At 39.9% G+C, this 19354-nt stretch overlaps 2 protein-coding genes across 25 annotated transcripts in view; one reads left to right on the top strand and one right to left on the bottom strand.

Annotated features, from left to right (window-relative positions):
- Positions 1 to 954: 954 nt before the first annotated feature.
- Positions 955 to 14512, bottom strand: si:ch211-284e13.6. Of its 4 annotated transcripts, none has more exons than XM_035433428.1 (3): positions 14390 to 14512; positions 4814 to 5808; positions 955 to 4291 (listed from the first exon to the last, which is right to left on the bottom strand). In XM_035433428.1, exons 2-3 carry the CDS (start codon positions 5777 to 5779, stop codon positions 4124 to 4126), a joined length of 1134 nt encoding a protein of 377 aa, XP_035289319.1. In that variant the 5' UTR covers positions 5780 to 5808; positions 14390 to 14512; the 3' UTR covers positions 955 to 4123. The 4 variants fall into 4 exon arrangements, with proteins under 4 accessions (XP_035289319.1, XP_035289320.1, XP_035289318.1 ...); XM_035433429.1 differs by lacking the exon at positions 14390 to 14512 and adding an exon at positions 7951 to 8536 and having other exon boundaries at positions 4814 to 5803; XM_035433427.1 differs by lacking the exon at positions 14390 to 14512 and adding an exon at positions 7951 to 8535.
- Positions 14352 to 19354, top strand: part of LOC118235725 (serine/threonine-protein kinase MARK2-like) — a 50132-nt gene continuing 45129 nt past the window's right edge. For 19 of the 21 annotated variants that reach the window (XM_035433414.1, XM_035433412.1, XM_035433406.1 and 16 more), the window contains exon 1: positions 14352 to 15490. In XM_035433414.1, the coding sequence (XP_035289305.1) occupies positions 15440 to 15490 (51 nt within the window). In that variant the 5' untranslated portion in view covers positions 14352 to 15439. Of the gene's footprint in view, positions 15491 to 16263; positions 16286 to 19354 lie in introns of those variants that run through there. The other 2 variants (XM_035433423.1, XM_035433421.1) reach the window with 2 other exon arrangements.

Raw genomic sequence — 19354 nt, 5'->3', positions numbered from 1 at the left:
ATCCCGGTCCAGGAATAGAGGTTATCACCGCTGCATTAGAGTGCTCTGAGAGTAAAACCAGAAGTGGTAAAACAGGTACTGCAGATGGCCAGCTACAGACTGACAAAAAACTTGAGGTAAGAGTTAAATATGCTTACATGTATTGACAGGCAGAATTGCAGGTGTCTTGATTGGCTTAAATAGGAATAACTTACACATTGCATCTAAGAATGAGTAAAGGATACCATTATAAGCTTTATAGACCTCAATCTGGCTGATTTTACACCTTTTTCATATGATTTAACCTGTTAAAATAAAATAGTTAAGAAATGTGTCTGCTACATGGTGTTGTTAAAGCTTAAGGTAGGGATTTTAATTATATGTGACTGCAATTTTGTTATTGTGCATTATTAGTACATAATGTCATGGCTATTCAAAGTGTAATGACTATGAATGTAAACAAGGTGTTTCCACACAGAGATCTGAGACATAAAGCCTCACCATTAAAAAAATCTAGTTAAAACATGTTGGACCTTAAACAGAGCTTTACACGACAACATACAATGTTTTGGGTGACTTCCCCGAAACAATGAATGCTGAAGATTAGCAAGTTTCATAATACAAGCTTAATATTTATTCTTTCACATTTGATTCAGAAGAATCAAATGGTTTTTAAAATTTTTTATTTTTTTTAAACTGAATCAGATGGTGTGGAGCTGCGAGAGATGTCTGATTATAGGACTGATTATTTTTGTGATGCGGTGGTGCAATGTGACATTATGTTGGGTGTTTTTTTCCACATACAAACATGAAAATCACATGTGAAGCATCCAGAAAACACATGCATCACATGTAATTCACATTTGATTCACATTAATTTCATATGACCATGAGGTTTTTCCATGTGGTTTCTCTGTGTGCTCACAGTGTGTTTGGGCAAATTCAGTTGCCAGAATGGGACAGATTCAGGAAGACTATTGTTTCAAAAAATTATATTTAATGCGCACATAACAATGAAACATCTTAAAACAACACTAAACAAAAGCACACAATCTAGACTAAGTAAAACATGGCTGAATTACCATTGAACATATTAAAAATATAAACAAAGATAATTAGATTACGTCCTAAAGCTTGTGATTATTCTCCTCGTTTAGCTTATTGTGGAGTAAGCAAATCTCATGACTACAGAGGCACCCGATAAACTGAATAGTTTTTTCCAACACCACCAGAGCTGAAGATGCTACTGTACTGCCAACACTCCTCGAAGATTCTCAGGCTGTAGTATCTAATCAAAGCCATATGGTAAAATGTCCACCACCGATTTCCACTACTTCGTAATGCACACTGTGCACAACGACAATTTAAGAGTGCTGTAAAGATACAAAATTTGATTGATTGATTGAATATACTCCACAAAAAAGCACATAAAATCTAAATATGCGTATCCTTTTTTAAGAAGAAACATTTGGCAAAATCCTCAGATATTATGCCATACAAAATGAAAGTTTTCTTTTGTGTTTCTGACATTTGAGACATGAGAATTGTTGGTTTTTCCTCACCAGCCACACAATAAGCTAAATTAGGGCCAAAGAAACTCTAGAGAATAAAAATCTGTGTGCCCCCCAACTGCAGCTCTGCAGTCATCTCTCCCAGTTCTCACAATTAAAATGTCTGTGCTTTTAGTAAGAGTGATTGGAAGTGATTCTCTTGCTCTCAGCATTATTGTTAGGAACCGCTTCAAAACATGGCACAAAAAGGGAGGAGGGTGGGTTAGTTTTCAGAAGGAGGGATGGCAAACGGCACTAGCAAAGCTCTCTTTAGACCAGGGATGTCCAATCTTATCCGAAAAGGGCCGACGTGGGTGCAGGTTTTTGTCTTAGCCCTGCACTACATATGATTCAACTAATTAACTAATCATGGTCTTCACCAAGACCTTTATAAGTAGAATCACGTGTCTTAGTGTTGGGTGAAAACAAAAACCTGCACCCACACCACCCCTTCATGGATAAGATTGGACACCCCTGCTCTAGACCTTTAATTTTTTGTCCCCCCTTTCCTTTTTCCCCCAATCTGGAATGCCCAAACATGCTCACGCTGCTATCCTCTATAGCAGGGATCAGCAACTCATGGTCCTCGAGGGCCGAGAACTGCTTGTTTTCCACCCTCCCTTTGCCTGGGAGTCAGGTGTGAAGACAGTCTGGCCAATCAGTAGCACTAATTACTTGGGAGAAAAGAAAACCAGGGCTGGATTTGGATTTGAGGGCCAGAGTTGATGATCCCTGCTCTATAGCAAGATGTCAACTGCTGCTTATCACACAGCAGTTCGCAAGTGGGGGGGCATGCAGACACGACCTCGCATTCTGTAGTTTTTTCATTTCCTTTTTTAGTGTATGCCTTCCAATTTTCCCAGACAGTTGTTGTGTGCAATGAAGAACCTTTTAGGTACAGAACTTTCAATGACGGCCGGCTTTACAGCATCCGGGCCTTGAGGGGTTCCTGCCTAAAGAAAGGAAATATGCAAGCAACTCCAAAGCAACTTGTACACCCTTGTTGTGTTTCCAGAGGTTATACATGCGAACGTTAATTTTATAGCTTATTCACAATTATTATTTTTATATTCTGCCGACAATTCTTTGCTTCCCAATTTTCAAGTGGTGCAAGCTCTTCTCTTCCAAGGACCAGAGATGGGGCAGCCAACCACACTGTTTTCATTGTTGCATGCCTGACGTTAGCCGAGCTACTCACAAATTGAAACTGAAGCTGTGATTGTCCAACAAATAAACAGAACAGTTTCAGCTACACTGCCAAATCATATTTGCTCAGGCCTGAATTTATGGATTAGAAGTTGCAATGGATATTGGCTAGGGGAGAGGTCGAAGAAGGAAGGTGATCTGGTGTGCTGACATCCCATTCATTCAGAACAACTAGCCACATTGTCAATAAATCTTGGTTGTCAAAAAGTAACTGTTGAAAGTGACATCAAGTCCATTTTGTCATTTTTTCCCCCAGAAATTGGAACTGCACAAGCACAAACTGCACAAGCACCATTTTCAGTCCTGTCAATTTGTAGCTTTGAGGTTTCCTCTCTCACACAGTGAATTTCTTCTGTCCATGTATTGTACCGATCACACTGGAAGCCACACTGTTTCTTTCTTTGGGCACAACAGTGTCAGGCTGCATGTTCCATAAGAAATAGTTCTAACCAAATATAAGATTCTCATTTTTAAAAAGTGATCAGGTAATACACAAGCATACAAGCTTTGAAGGCATAACATGGTTGTCAAGCTGCTTTGGAGTTACTTTAATTGCATATGCTTGCTTTACCACAAACCCCTGAATGGCCCAATATCTATTATTGTAAAGCTTTCAGGTCCTCAAAATCTTCTGTAAGAATCAAATATATCCTTCATCTCACAAAAAAACTCTCTGGGCCAATGAAGAACATACATTAAAACTGAAATACTTTTTTTTATTTTTTATTTTAAATAAGAAAAAGTTAAGTATCCCCTTTAACAGGTGGACATATGAATTAGTGGGCATCACTGGAACAGGATGAGATGACATCCTAGCTGACTGAAGTCCTCCCAACGCTGGGTGATGCACACTTGGTGGGGCTGCCAGCCATAGTCGGCACTGGCACGGTCTGGATTTGATACCTGCCTGTGTGGCCTATCCATGCAGGAGAACAGTGGCTTAACAGGATAAGCCACGAAGCAGCCTCACTCTGTAAACTTTTCATCAGCCAGCCTCACAAATTTCACAGCCATTTTGCATCATATGGCAAAAGTAAAAGGGGAACTTTACTCTAAAATCAATTTTTGATGGTAAATAGATCTGTCCACCGATAATATGGTAAAATATAAAATTAGAATTACCAAATAATAATATTATAGATAACATCCCATCCTGGAAAAGTCCCAAGTAACTGCCCAAGTTATGTGCTTTCACCACCGGGGCAACCATGCCCACTCTCAATGTATTACTGACGGATGGATGAGTCAAAGAGGGAAGTGGCACCACAACTTCTTTTCAAAAAATATTTTAACCACAGTTATTTAGGATAATTAAATTATGTGATTTCTGTTGTTATCAACAAAGTACAGTAACATTAGGGTGCAGTTTCCCTAAGGGACAGCAGGGTCTACATCTGTGCAGGACTGCTGAGGCCTTTCCTCTCGCAGGTGTTGAGTGGCTGCTGAGGCATCCGGACCTCGGTTCCTTCCCGCGCAGGGTCATCGCTCTGTTCCGCAGTCAAGGCAGGCGTGGTGTGAAGGTACTCGCGGGCAGTCAGCTGGGGAGAAAGGCGGGGCTGGGGGATGTGTCTATGGATAAGTTGTCAGTGTGACTTCTGAAAGGAGGTTTTGAAGAGGAGGGACAACACAGGAAAACAAGTGAACGATACAGTTCAGAGCGATCAACAAAAATCATCTTGGATTGTGCTTTCAGCCATCCATATTGAACTTACTGTTACCACTAGTACTGAATGTAAATTTGATCTTGAACACTACTTAATGTTCTCAAGAAAAAATTAAATGAAACCCAAGGTAAGATATTTTGTGAAAACCACATCAAGTACATTCGGATGAAAATAATATTAATTTACAGGTTGTCAATTGAATGTGGCCTGAATCGTGAATATAGCATATTCTACCACAGGTTGCCTGGAGCTTTCTTCTAATGAAATAACAAGATCAGCAGTTATTGTACCATTTTAAGACCGTTTCCCCCAATTCAAAAGAAGAATCTTGTTTGGTACAACAATGGGCAAAAAAGTCAAGTAACAACAAATACCAGAAACAACAAAAATATTTCCTTAAGGACATGGACAGACCTTGTCTCGATGGCTTTTCTGGTGAACTCTTAACTCCTCTGGATCTGTGAACATCTTTTGGCAAAACGGACAAACTGACTCTGTAACGGTTCTCCAGAAGGACTCCTCAGGATCCTTAGAGTCTCTTAGGTCGGGTCGGCCTCCAGGCTGCATTTGGTCCGACTCCACGTCCAAAAACATTCTGTTAAGAGGGCGCTGCCTCCCTTTACCCGCCTTCATTTTGGCTGTTGCCCTGTGAGGGGCCAGGACATTATGCCTTTGGAACTCACTGCCCTTGGTAGTCCCTGTGTAGGGCTGTCCTCTGTCTGAGCTGTCAATCAGCGGTTTGGCCTCGGGCTGGCCAATGACATGCACTGAATGCTTACGAGAAGTCGTGTCTGAGGCAACCTTCTTCTGGACCGGACCAGGACTGGGCCCTGGGAGGACAGAGTCTCTGTCCCGTTTGTGCCCTGACACCAGGCTTCCCTGCTCCTGGTTGGCAGTGCCAGGTGGCCCCGCTGTTCCAGTCCCCAGCCTGAAGCCACTGCTGCCCACTGAGCGCGGCAGCCCCGAGCTCCAGCTCTCCAGGGGCGGCACAGAAAGCTGCTGGATGCAGTGGTGCAGTGAAGGGTAATCCACATACTTAAATTTCGGGACTCTCTCCGTAGTGTCCCTGGAGCCTCGGCTCGGGGGCCAACCAGCTGGGCACCTCGCCAGCCAGCTCTCTAGCGGGGGTATGGCTAATTGCTGAATACACTGGTGCAAGGAGGGGAAGTCCACGTACTGGAATTTTGGAACCTTACAAGGCACGTTGGATATGTCCTCTTTTTTCACAATGATAGGCGTTGGTTCTACGGGCACGCCCTCCTCCCCCCCCTCCTCTTGCCTGGTATGCTGGGTTTCTTTGTCCAGCTGGGGTTTTATGGGCACAGGTTTGAGCTTCAGTTCATCGGCTCCTGCTGCAGCGAAACCCCTCCACCCATCCATTGCCGGACCTCGACCACTGACACTCTGTACTGCAAATTGGAAAAAACAACAACAAAAATTTTATTACTGATTTACCGATACTCCAGGATTCCCGTGGCTTTTTTGTTGCTGCCTGGATTGCTTTTGTTCAACTGCCTGTGTACATCTGTAGGACTGAAAGCAAGCTGTCATTCTGCTTTGCTTTCATTGGTCAGCCAGTGATACTGTTGATCAAACTGGAATTATGATGCAATCAATTAAATGCAGAGTAAAAATGTGGTATTTGTTTCAGACATTGTGTGTGCCATAATATATTGTGGTGCCAGTATACTGTAATGGTTAGGGAACTTTGCTTTGGTTCAGTTCCTCGGACTAGATAAGTGTCTCTGCTAAATGGTTAAAATCTAAATATACCAAATTTGGAGCCTCAGTGGGAATAGATGTTTGAGGGGGAGGGGGTTTGCAGGAGTTTTAAAATAAAAAAATAACTTTGATGCTTGAGTTGAATAAAAACCTGAAACGGAACAAAACTAAAAAATTGTGCATTGGTATATCTTGTTTGTACTAATTCTCAGATTGTATTCTATAGCTATTCTATGTAGACTTCTTCTCCAAAATCAGAAAGGGAAGGCACATCACATTCTGGTCAAAGAACAAAAAACAAAAAAAAAAACGGTACAGAACAATCACTCCAGTTGACTGGTATCTCCTTGGTAACAGCAACAAAAAGACAATAATAGCTGGCTGGGATGATGCCCTTCAAGAGAGAAAAGGGTACTCAGCTGGTGTTGTTTAACAGGGTGGGTTTGCCTCAAGATCAATAACCGTACAGCATTAATGATGGGAAACTAAGACCACTTTGAGATTCTGGCTGCTCACACAGCCTAGTGTCAGAGATAAAAATAGCTCAGCAGGTAAGAAGTAAGGAGGAAAAGTAGGTCAGAGCTTGACTGTTCACACAGCCAGGGGCCCACACAGCTAAATATCTGTCACACAGCACAATCTACTGGCCTTGTTACACATGCCAAGCTTGAACCAAGAAGCCCTGAAAACCACACAAACATATGCTACACTATCCAAACTTTCACAGTAACTGGTTGAATGCTATGCGGGTTGGCTCACTTGTTTTTAAACTTGATTAAAAGATTATTTTGTACTGAGAAAAATAACATGTACTTTGGTTACTTGTTAATGCAAATGTACAATATTCACTAAGTATACTGTTACTTTTAAGTACAGACCAGTGAAGCCAGACATACAAAATAATCAACTTTACCATCAATGTTGTAGTAAATATTCTATTTACTTCTACATTTGTTAGGAGAGTTGTGTCATCAGGAAGAAGACTGCTATAGCATTGGATATGAAATTATAAAGGTTTATTCAATTTTTAGGAGAATAGATCAAATAAGTGTACAATTACTCTGGGTTTTCAGTTTTTATTAAGCAGTTAGGATTAAATGATCATAACCGAATTATGTTGCAAACTATAAAAAATAATCTAATACATGAATAAAGTAAAAACTAGTCATTTTTGGTTTAATTATTCATCCATACATCCGTGACAGTAAGCCAAGCCTGCCCTGGAACCGTGCCGAGATGGTGTTCCACATTTGCTCGCACTATGTTGTTGTACAGAGGAATTGGGTCACGCGCGATGGCCTACATTTCAAGGGTTTGTTGTCTTGGTTTTTCCCTCACCACATATATCTGGGCTAGCCCCGCCCACCCTCTCTGCATTACTCGTGCTATTATAACTGGTCCACTGCTTCTACCGCCGTACAAACGAATCGCGCACAAAGTTATCTGAAGTCAGCTGAGCTAAAAGTAACAAATTATTTTTATCTCAAAAATTTTATATGAAATTCAATTTTCAGTTCATAACTTGTCTAGTTAGCAAACAGAATAGGCACGGTTGTCGTCAAAAATAGCCGACTACTTTAATGGCAATTAATGACGTAGCCTAATATTATTAAATGTTATTGATAAATCATAATTTATTTCACACATCATAGCTCTTTCGCTAACAACAGTAACAACGAGCTAAAATGACCGGCCAATTAATACTGATAGACGAGCTAATAAGGTTAAACAAGCAAGACTATAGCTACACGCATGACTGTACATCTGCGGGTAGATAAGATAGGCTAAGATTTTTCTAAATCAAACATTTTATATTTTAACAGGTTTACCTTAATGTTATCGTGGTTCCTGGAACTCTGTGGAATGCGCAATAACTCCTCTCCAGGTTGATGCCGTGATCTGCATGCTTTGCAATGCAATTTAAGCTGAAAAGCAAGACAGCTATACACGTTTTGTTTTACGAGAAAACAGCAGATAGCATATGTGTTCTGGTTGGAGAGGACAAGGCAAATTTCGGTATGAACCAGTAGATTTCCTGTGCATAACAGCCTAAGTTTATTCTGAAACGGTGTTCGTAACACTTCCACGAAAGAAGCGATACACAATATGGCTAGCGTTTTCGGTCGGGAGACCACCGATTGAACTCCGAAACGAATACAGCAGCAGCTAATAGATACAGTCGGCAAAGGCACGCCCACAAAAACGTCCAGTTCCAACCCCCGAGGGGAAAATTTGGCGAACTTTCCGGAGGAAATCAACGAAGCAGCCAATTGTCGATCTTCAAATTAAGACAAAATCTAGTAATCTGATAAATAAATCGCAATTTTAAAAATGCCAAGAAATTACAGTGTGTCTTACTACACGGCAAACAGATTTAAATGTTAGTCTTTGGATGTTCCGATATACACCCACGCACCCTCCCCGTGTCACGCTTCTGTCCAATCCCAAAAGCGAAGAGGCTGAATAGGCGGGGTGCGTATGTCCTACTTTTAGTCCAATTGCAATGCAGTCTGTTTAACGAGTGACAAGTTAGCATCCGAGAGAAAGTAAGATGCCAATCTTGTGCTGCCAGTAATTATACGGTAGTGCCTTTGTTATTTGACCAAATTTCGCTGCATATGAATTAACTGACTGATATTGATAACCTAGGTAGGCTATGATACACTATCTCACCTGAGATTCAAACTTCATTTTCAGGTCACAGGTATGCTTTCCTGATCAGGATTCCAAAGTAAATAGGCCATTGGCCATTTTAAATAATTGAATGTCCCTACTACTTTAGTACTCACTGAATGATTACGTCTATCTATAGATAATAGATTATCACAAAAGATTACATTGTGACTATAAAAGTTAACCAAGCTGAAAAATCAAGGAAAATCAGTAAGATGGCCATTGTACACTCACTTAGCCTATGTCATTTAAAACACTGGTCAACACCCATTGTTTTGTAATGTATACAGTACTGTAGTTAGGATTATCTTCTTTGAATATGCTTTCTATGAATTAAGAGTCCTCTAATAAGCAAGGTTGTGCTCTTGCGTCCTTATCATGCAGATAAAGCTTCCAAATGCCACAACTCTCCGTATGGATCTGAGGTGATTAGGATGAGTATGTATGAGGCTTTAATACAGTTTTTCATCCCTTATGGGATTCCCCATGGGCTCCCAATCTATTTAGTATTGAGAAAATGATCTCCTTTGGCTTGTTGAGAACAACAACCATACTTCGGGTTTCTTTTTCTTGAGAGACCAGGAGAGCTTGATGTTGGAGCACCCTCTAACTCAGCCATTGTGCCCTAGTTTGCCTCAACAGTACATAAAATTGCTTCAAATGGCTGGATCAAACAAATATAGTTCAAATTTAAGTTAGACTGATGTATAGACCACAATCCTAACCAGACATTTTGTTTGTTTATGCCCACATCTTTCTGACGTTTGGCCTATTGGTTATATCATGGGACCACTTCTGACAGGTGAGTTCAGCTCCTTTACCTACTAGTACACATGCATCAAAAGCACTCAGAGCAGCCATGTGCTCTATAGTTCAGGATCAAATTCCTGATGTTGTAAATAGTATGGGCTGGTAGCCTAGCAAACCAGGTGTATCATTTGACAGAAATTGTGAGATACTTTATTACAGCATACTAAACACAGCACAACAACAGAAACAAAGAGGCAGTTCTAAAGAGGCAGCTATCGCACAAAAATAAATGCAATCTATTTATCACAAATTTTTACAGAGAATCTTCATGGCAGTATCATTAGCTAAATAAAGTTTTGATTAAAGATTTATCTGACATTTGCCCTGAACTTTGATTTACAAGTAAACACAAATGCACTTTTTCTTCACAAACTCAGTTCTGTAAATAATTTTTAGTGACTGCTGAAATTGCCAAAATGAGTTTGTGAAGGGAAAAAGAACAATTTATGTATTTATTTATTTAATTTCATTTCACATGAAAACTAGTGCTGAGAATAATCTACATAATAAGTAATATCTATAAATCTAGCACTTGAGGATATGTTGCAAGTATTTAGCTACCTGCCAATGGACATACAAAACTTCACAGTGTTGATGCACAGGCCAGTACTCTCAAATTGCATTCAAGCTGGGAAGAGATCTCTGTTATTTTGTTCTTCAAACAAAAAAGATATCAACATGTGCAACGTACCAAGCTATTCCTGTTAATTCCAGGCCTTTGGTATATTGTTGTAGCATGGAGACACATAGCATTTCCAAATTATTGTTCTAAATAAGGTATTGATAATATATATATATATATATATATATATATATATATATATATATAAAATCTGATCACCATCCTGTTTATTGTCAAGGGCCATCATCTGATACAAATAAAATGCAGTGTGATTTCCAAACCCACTGTATAACAATTTGCTTTGAAGTAATCTTTCTTCATCTAAGGACATCCATTGGTTTTCACCAAAATGTCAGTTCATTTACTCTGAAGACAGTGCAGTACAGAACTCTATCCCTAGATGGAGCCGTTTAGATGTTTCTACACCTGCAGAGACATTCTCAATTTAACTGGCATAATTATTGTACAATAAAGATTTTCCTGCATCTTCAACACCAGCACTGACCCAACACACTCCACTACACCTTCTGGACACAAAAATTGTGCCTCAAATTATACTGATAAATTTACTGACAAATTTTGCAGTATGTGAATGTATAGGCCTATCAAACCCAGCATGGTGACATTCTTTAGTTTATGATAAGCTGTAATTCACAAAAATGCTATTTGTGAATCAAATTAATTGTGCACTTGCAATTAAATAGTATTTATTTTTAGATACGTATTGTCATTGTCATTGACCATTGTCATTGACCAGTGCTAAAACCAAGACTAGACACTCATTGCTGTTTTATGTGTGAACAATCCAAGCTCAAGGAAACAAGTTAGCAACAGCTAATGCCTGTTAGTCATACCTTAACTTAATTTTGCATAGCTGAATATGGCAGGACTCATAAACAGCAGTTTCTGCAAAATGGTAAAACATATATGCATGTAAACACCATGAAATAAAAGCTTATTGCCCATACTTTTGTCTCATATTCATCTTCTGATCATAAATCCAAATGCCTGTGACAGTATTCTAGAATGTCCATGATTACACTGGAGTTTTCCATAATTAGTCTACACTTTAAACTACTTTCTGGAGACCCAGATTATATGCATATCAGATATCAAGAGGTTTTACTGTAGCATTTTTGAGACTATTATATTATAACTATATGTAGGCATATAAGGCAAAACTACATTTGAGAGACCATTATGAATTTTTCATGATTAGTCTACAATTCCACCAGATTTGTGATGAGCAAGGCCAAGGCTATGCATATAGTCTATATTCGGACATATGAGATTACAGTTATTTTTCTCCAAATTGCTTCAGTAAAACCTCTTCATATTCGGTATGGATATACTATGCGCCTTGCTCGTCACAGATAAGGTGAAAGTGTGAACTAATTATCTAAAGATCCTGTGTAATGGAATCATAGACTTACCATATATGCCCATAATATACAGTTATACCAATCATGGTCATATCTCAAAATTGCACAGTAGATAAGCTTAATATTTGCCATGTATATTGCCTGGCCCTTCCTCATTACAAATCAGGTGAACCTGTCAACTAATTATGGGTAAATTATGTGGAAGGTACTCTTAAGAATTGTGTTGTCATATGCCAAAATATAGTTATAATGAATTTCAATGGTCATACCTCAAAATGCTACAGCAAAACATCTTCATATTAGACATGCATATAGCCTGGGCCTTTCTCATCAGAAATAGGTTCAAAGTTTTGACCTATGGTCCAGTGTAATAGATTCTCAAAATTAGTGTGGCAATATATGCCTGTATAGTTATAATGACACAAAATTTTATTATCTTCAAAATGCTGCATTAAAACATTTTCCTATTTGCCATCCATACATTCCGGACCTTGGTTATCACAAATCCAATGAAAGTGCAGACTAATTATGGGTAAACTTTATAGAATATGCCTTCAAATTTTGTATGGTCCTCTATCCCTATAGACAGTGACATTAATGGTCTTTCTGCTTGGCCAAAATATTTAACTGCTAATTTTAACAGGCTTCTTGGCAAGAAATCACTCTTCATGTCTTTTTTCCCAAAAGTGTGTTGCCCAAAGACGTCTTGTTTGCAAGCGGCCACTATTCTCAGAATAGATGAGCACATAAATTTTACAAGTGGATAGTCTGACCATGCTTTTTCAAAGAACAAATAGCTTGACCTCATTTCTGTGCTTGGGGAAAGCACCAAGAAACCTTGCCACTTACGAGCCCTTGAGTAAAGTACATGGAGGACCTCTTAGGTCTTCCTGGGACTTTACGAACGGTGACAAAAGGGGTCAAAATAATTCCACTCCATGTTAGGTCTCTGTGGATTCCAAGATATCCACAATACTGGACTGTTGGAAGTGGTTACTACATTGTTTGGACAAGTTAATGAATGATTGTTAACGAATTATTCTTAATAATGATTTTAGTCTAGTGGTTCTCAAAAGCCGCTTTTCCATCGCATGGTACCGGCTCAACTCGACTCAACTTTTTTGGTTTTCCATCGGGCAAAAGTTGTGGATCGTACCTCATACCTGGTACTTTTTTTGGTATCACCTCTGTCGAGGTTCCAAGCGAGCTGAGGCGATACCAAAAGGTGACGTGAAAACAGTGCAGACCACTGATTTGTCAGAGCAACGCGTTTCATGCGGCGTCGCTATGACGACCAGCTACATTGACGGGGGTACTATCTGCAGTGGAAAACGAAGTACCTGGTACCAAAAGCAAGTAGAGTCGAGTAGAGTCGAGTCGAATTGAGCCGGTACCATGCGGTGGAAAAACGGCTAAACTGTCCTGGGGCCCCTGTGCATGCAGTTTTCATTGCACCCAACACTGCAATTCCAGAATTTTAATAAGGTGTTTATTATTATTATTATTATTATTTAAATATGGAAGCACCTCATGGACTTGACTTGTAACTCACTCACTCAGTTTTAGCAGGCTGAAGATTCTCCACAAGGGGAAGCTATTAGCACTCAAGTACCTGAAATTGGTGAGAGCAGTGCCCCGCATCTATGACACTGTGTGTCCTTGTTCTTAAGTGCTTTTCATGTTTAGAGAGATTATTTACCCTCTTAAACCACATTATGTTAGAACTGATGGTGCATGCCATGAATAATAAAAGTCCAAAAAAATTTTTTTTGAATGTTTTATGTGATAAAATAAAACACATGGTTGCACACAACTAACCATCTGGTAGATTAAAAAACAAAGCAAATGAAAACATTGTATTAAACCCTGCATAATATTAATACAGAAAAAACTTAAACACATGTTAAACAGCCTAATTAGGAGCCTATTGATTCCGCTCAGTCTTTAATTTGATCAGTTAAAAAAATTGGGATACCTCTTTGTAGTCATTGGGCCGCATTGAACCAACTGTTCTTATGAAGAATTTTCTTATTAAAGTCCACTTATGCAGTTTTCACGAAGATTCTGACATTCACCAATGTTTTCTTATTTGGGATTTGTTCTTAGGTAAGAACAGAATCTACACACACTCAAGAGCACACTTACGCACATTTGAGTGCTGACATGTTTGTGAAGAATAATTGGTAATTGCATTTTCTTCAATTCTACAATTCTACTGTTGTATAATATTATAGAATTTAAATTACAATAATATTTTTATCGTTTATAATATTTTTTAATAATTATTTTCATTAATTTTCATTCATTTTTAGGACAATGGGATTATAAGAACCCCATCATTATAAGAACACGGTTGCGAACAATTGCTGCGGTTTAAGAACACGTCGTGAATCTGACGTAGACTTTTCTTAGTACCTTTCTCGAGAATAAATTTAAGAAAAAATTTAGGAAGATATTCGTGAATGAGGCCCAATGTTTGCAAAATAGCACAATAAGCACAATATCAACATGGGACGTTTATTCTTAATGTTTATGCATAGCTATTTCCGCCAAAAATGTGGCTTAAGATGGTAAATAATCTGAAAATCATTAAAGAAAAAATAACAACTAGTTAAAATTCTAGAATTGAAATTATGGCCTCAAGACCCAGCAACCACTGTACGATTCAGCTGGAGTGCTGTCCAAAGTCGGTCGCCCGAGTGACACCGACCGTTTCCGAAGATCAGCTAACATACAACGCGTACACTCTCCTCCCCTCACACTCCTCGGCGGCCATGTTACCTGGTGCTTGTTCCGGTACCACGCTAGCTAGCCTAGCGAGCAAGATTCAGAACAGCAGTGTCGCCTTTCGTGCACAGGAGCGGCCGTCGTTCACCTCCAAAGATTAGCCGATCCACAGCCCACTCAATCACCGAGGAGGCAGTGAACGGGACGGAACCTTATCGGATTCTTTCAGAAACATTGGCTTACACCCAATCACAGCCTCTTCCGCCTCATTACTGCAACACGACGTTTTTTCGGTTTAGCAAGCTAGCTCTTTAGCCAGGAAAGCTGGTCGACTTTTCTTTTTGTTTTCGTATTCGTGCGTTTTGCACTATTTTTCGGTAAGTTACGGGTAGCCCATTTGTTAGGCCATACTGGATTTTTGGCTTCTGTGAATTATAGTTAATTCTCCACATTTGGGTTATGATTGGCTAAATGGGCAACTATAGCTAGGGCTAACTGATTGGCTTTGTTTTGTTATTCTATTGGCGATGGTGGGTCAAGTTCCACTAGGGCTGGCCTAAAGTGTGAATCCCCAGGCTCGAGTTGAAGACTTTACCGGGAAATGCGTTCTGCTGTAGCATATGCTTACTTCTGACACACAAGTAATGTTAGCTTACTAGCTAAAGTATTATTTTCCCGGATACTAAACTCTTTCGTTTTCCTCTACAAGGAATGGACAACTAATAGCTTAGCTACATAGATGTAACCACAACAATCTGATTTTATCAAGTTCCCTGGATGTGTTTATCTTTCTGATCAAGTTAGCAATCCGGTAACTAGCTAACAATAGCTGGCCCATATGTTTTGTAATTACAAGATAGCTATGTCCATTTTCACTGACGGTTGAAAAAAAACTTCAGTGAGCTGGCTATTAGCTAGCAATCGCCTCACCACGGACACGGACGGCTACCAGCAAGATACTAATGAGGATTTCAACTTGTTGATCACCTTATAGTTGCCAGCTTTCAACTTTTTTCCAGACTGACATTGCAAACAAATGTGCGTCAGATTCTGAATTTCAGTTTCGTGACCCCATTGCCCCCTCCCTTTTGAGAATTTCTTAAAATGTCAGCACGGACGCCATTGTTAACAGTCAATGAGCATTCGTCAGACCAGGTAAGACTAACGCCTTTGCTAGCTGATGATGATGTGAATAAGAACTGAAAGTGTCTTTGGCTGCTTGTTGGCTTGTTTGAGAGACTGATAACGAATTTGCTCACAAGCCTCTACTTGACTATGTTAACTAACGTTAGTTGCTATTTGTCGTGTTGGATATAAATCCTGCTTATTGAATTACATAGGTTGCGATTGATATCTGGCTTGATAACATGTCTAAGTCGTTGCACCACAACATTAGACTAATGGAGTACTAACTGGAAGCACAGCAGATAATGTTTTTAACTAGGCTAACTGGTCTAGCTAACAAACCTCGTAACCATCTAGATTTTGGTGTCAGGCAAGTAGCGAACTAGCTAACGTTACTCAAACGTGGTGGGTCTAAACACACCACGTTACTTGTCGGTATTTAGCTAGCAAGTTGGTGTGTTAGGAGGTAGTTAAGCTGTGTTTTTATTGTGTTTTGGTTACGCTTCCTGTTCTGCTTTTTTCTTTTGACAAGCTTAGCTACTCTTAGCTAACTACCAACCTGACGTTAATTATCTAGTGCGATTTAGCTCAAGCTTGGACTTGACTGACTAGATCATCTTGGTACAGACTACATCAGTTACCAAGACATTTGTTTACAACATTATTATTTGATTGATTGATTTGACCGAGTTGAAGTTGGCTAACCTCAGCTAGCTCTATCTTGAAACGCTGCAATAGCTAGCTAGCTATCGTTAGCTGCCATGCAGTGTATGACTATCATTTTGCCACAGGTCGTGTGGTTACCGAAATAGCATCTGCAAACATGCAAGTTGGTGATCAACGTCAAGTTAACGTTATATGGCTATATAAAATTTGCTTTATATGGAATGCAATTTTTAAAAAAATGCTAGCTACCGTTATTCGTTGGTTGCTTCGAATCTTACTTCCCTCTGGTAAAAAACAAAAAAACACTGCAAGATAATTGATGTATATACCAGCTAATTTAATTTAAACGTTACCTAGAACTGTGAATCCCAATGACTCGTGTAACGTTATGGAAAAGCCCATGTTCTATAAAAGAAATAACCGTAGCAACGCTGTACTGTAATCCGTAAACTACCTATGTCAGACTCAGGAGTGTAGACGGAGCTCGAGTTATGCTTTGGAAACGGGACCGACGCTTGTGGCTATAGTCTTCACCTAGGGTTAGCTATTGGATTTTGCTCGTTTCGAAAGAGTCTTTAAAAAGCTCAAGGTGGTTAATTCTGCGGGCCGATAAAGTATACAGTCTGCCGAGTTTGTGGCTTTCTCCTGTTTGCGTCGTGCATGATGTCAATATTACCAACCACTTCTATCCCAGTTCGTCAGCGGGTCAGGGATTTTTTTTCTACTGTAAGGTGCCAGTCTAGCTTGCAGTGAACCGCAGTGTAAACAGCTGGCATTTATAGTCTTTTAACAGTGACACGCCATTTCTGCGTCTTGTCTTTGAGTATTTGTATACTGGAGTACACCCCAAGGCAGCGGAGTGCGTTTCGTTCCTGGCAGGTTCACATGAGTTAAATATAGTCCACTAAAATCCCAACATAGAACTACTTAAGAACTGTACCTAGACCTGCCAGAAAACAAACAAGATAGTATTTTTTAAAACAAGTCTAGAGTAACTAAGATTAACACACAGTTTACAGTAAAGGTCAAGGATTTTGAAAATAGTTCTGGTTTGTGATCAGTTATCTAGATGTATGCTAACGTCTTGGACATAACGTTATTGTCATGACCTCAGCCATCACTTCAAAGTGAACGCAACGACTGTACTAAGAAACATGAGGACAAAGCTTTTTAGCACTGATGCATGACAAGCCCCTGGTTTCTAAATCTGTCTCTCAGTTGAACCAGGGTGCAGTATCTGTGCACATCAAGTGTGCATTCAGTATCGCTGAAGAAAATGGCTCAGTAAAGTCATATGTATATGATTGCTATTGGACAATTTTACTGTTAATTATGTCAATGTAAAATGTTTCTTTTTGAAGCTCTGGTTGTCAATAAGACAATAACTTGGTTTATAGCAAAGCTGTTCTGAATATTGGCAAGACTAAGAGACATTGTTGGATAATAGCTGTGTAAAAACACAGGCATACATACTTTTTTGTTTTTGTGAGGTGTTTATTCAGCCATACAGGGGATGTGCCCAAGCACAGCTTAATATATAAGGATTTTGAGCCTGTTCCACAGGCACTGGAACTCAGGTTTCACTGTGCACTTTATGACCACAACAACTGTTCTGAGTTTATTATCTCATCTGACACTGATGCTTACCCAAGGCATTATTAGTGAAAAGAGCAGAGACTGATCTGGGGCAGGATGTTGTGCTGGGGGCAGCAGGTGTCCTCTCTCTCCCTCTCCTTACCTCTCACTCTCTCTCTCCCTACCTCTCCTCTCTCTCTCCCTCCCTCTCTCTGTCTCCCTCTCTCTCTCTCTCTCTCTCCCTCTCTCTCTCTCTCTCTCTCTCTCTCTCTCTCTCTCTCACAATCTCTCTCAAAACCAGCCTTTCTGGATGAGCTGGGTGTGGGAGGAGTGCAGACAGGATTGTCGGTGCTCTCCATTTTGTTGGTACATCAAGGCCCTTTGTGTGCGTGTGAGAGAAGGAAAGACACTGGTGACATGTTTGTGGTTTGGGTGTCATATTTGTGATGACACGTTTGGGTTCATACCTTTTGTTGTAAGCAGCGGGTCTTAAGAGCACTTTTATTCACCATGTTTTGGTCATTCAGACCTTAGACGTGGTAACTGAATCTTGCCAGTCATACATTTGGTCTCTCTGTTCCTCCTTTTAAGTTGTATTTTCTCCATCCCCCTCTCTCATGCACACTCGGTTATAAATAGCTGATGAGGGGTGTGAGAGGAGAGTGGTTGCTTTAGAAGCTTGTGTTGACTCTCCTCCTTCTCGTCGCTTTCTTTGAAATGTAGATCCCCGCCCCCCTCGTCTCAAGCTGACCATCAGTTCTCGCTCCGTGCCTCCTATTCTAGCCTTTGAAACAGATGGTGATATTCTGTCTTTCTGGTGTTTCCTGGAAAAAAAAAGATAAAAACAGCCCGCAAATATAATAGGATGGAGCTGAATGTGAAGTAGTGTCTCCCAGTGCTCACTGCTCACATAATTACCCAGGCCTCTGTCCCTGCTCTTTCTCAATCTGACTATTTTTCTGTACTTTGAGGACATTGGACACTCCTTTTAATGAAGCAAAATAAAAGAAAACTGTTTAAGGCTAGCGGCTAGTGTTTCCATCTCACCTGCCCCTCCAGGTGGGAGGGTTTTTTATTTTTTTTTGCGTCTTAACTCCGATTCAACACGGTACTTTGAAAAATACGGAGATAAAGGGGCAAGCAATAGCTGCAATCTGCTTGTGAAGTTGACCCAAGATGGAAATTTTTTTTGTTCACCTCTCCTTGCTCCAAGGGTAAAATCTATCCACCTCCGGAGGTTGCCAGGTTTCCCACTAAGCATAACTCATATTTCACCAGTAGTAGAACTCGAAAAAAACACAAATAGTCAGTGTGCCGTGACAATAGAACCCTTTAATTTAGCTTGGATTCTATCTCGGAGTTTGATCTTTTCGTTGCATACTACTACACACACTAACCTATAGCTCAATAATTCTGCATGAGTGAAAAGGGGATTTGTAGGCCCGTGTGTCAATATCAGGGACCAGGAAGTAGTTCTTTTAAACATACAGTTTTGCAGCTTAGATTTTTTTCTCCCTATTCTTCCTCGGCCTTTGGTGTTTTTTATTGAAGTAGAAAGTGGCGCAATGGTCAGCTTGTGCAGTTTTGGGAGTAGGGGTCTGACATTTTATATTTTTCTTTACCCCATACCAAGCTGGTTTGTCCTTGCAATTG

The sequence above is a fragment of the Anguilla anguilla genome, chromosome 9 (genome assembly GCF_013347855.1).
Source record: "Anguilla anguilla isolate fAngAng1 chromosome 9, fAngAng1.pri, whole genome shotgun sequence".
NCBI lineage: Eukaryota > Metazoa > Chordata > Actinopteri > Anguilliformes > Anguillidae > Anguilla > Anguilla anguilla.
This window is presented reverse-complemented; position numbering and strand designations above follow the sequence as displayed.

Excerpts from the sequence above, each read along its gene's own strand:
- si:ch211-284e13.6 (XM_035433428.1), bottom strand. The coding sequence starts at position 5,779 with ATGGATGGGTGGAGGGGTTTCGCTGCAGCAGGAGCCGATGAACTGAAG. Across the intron at positions 4,292-4,813 it reads AGAAAAGCCATCGAGACAAG|CCCCGCCTTTCTCCCCAGCT; the intron begins GTCTGTCCATGT and ends CACATCCCCCAG.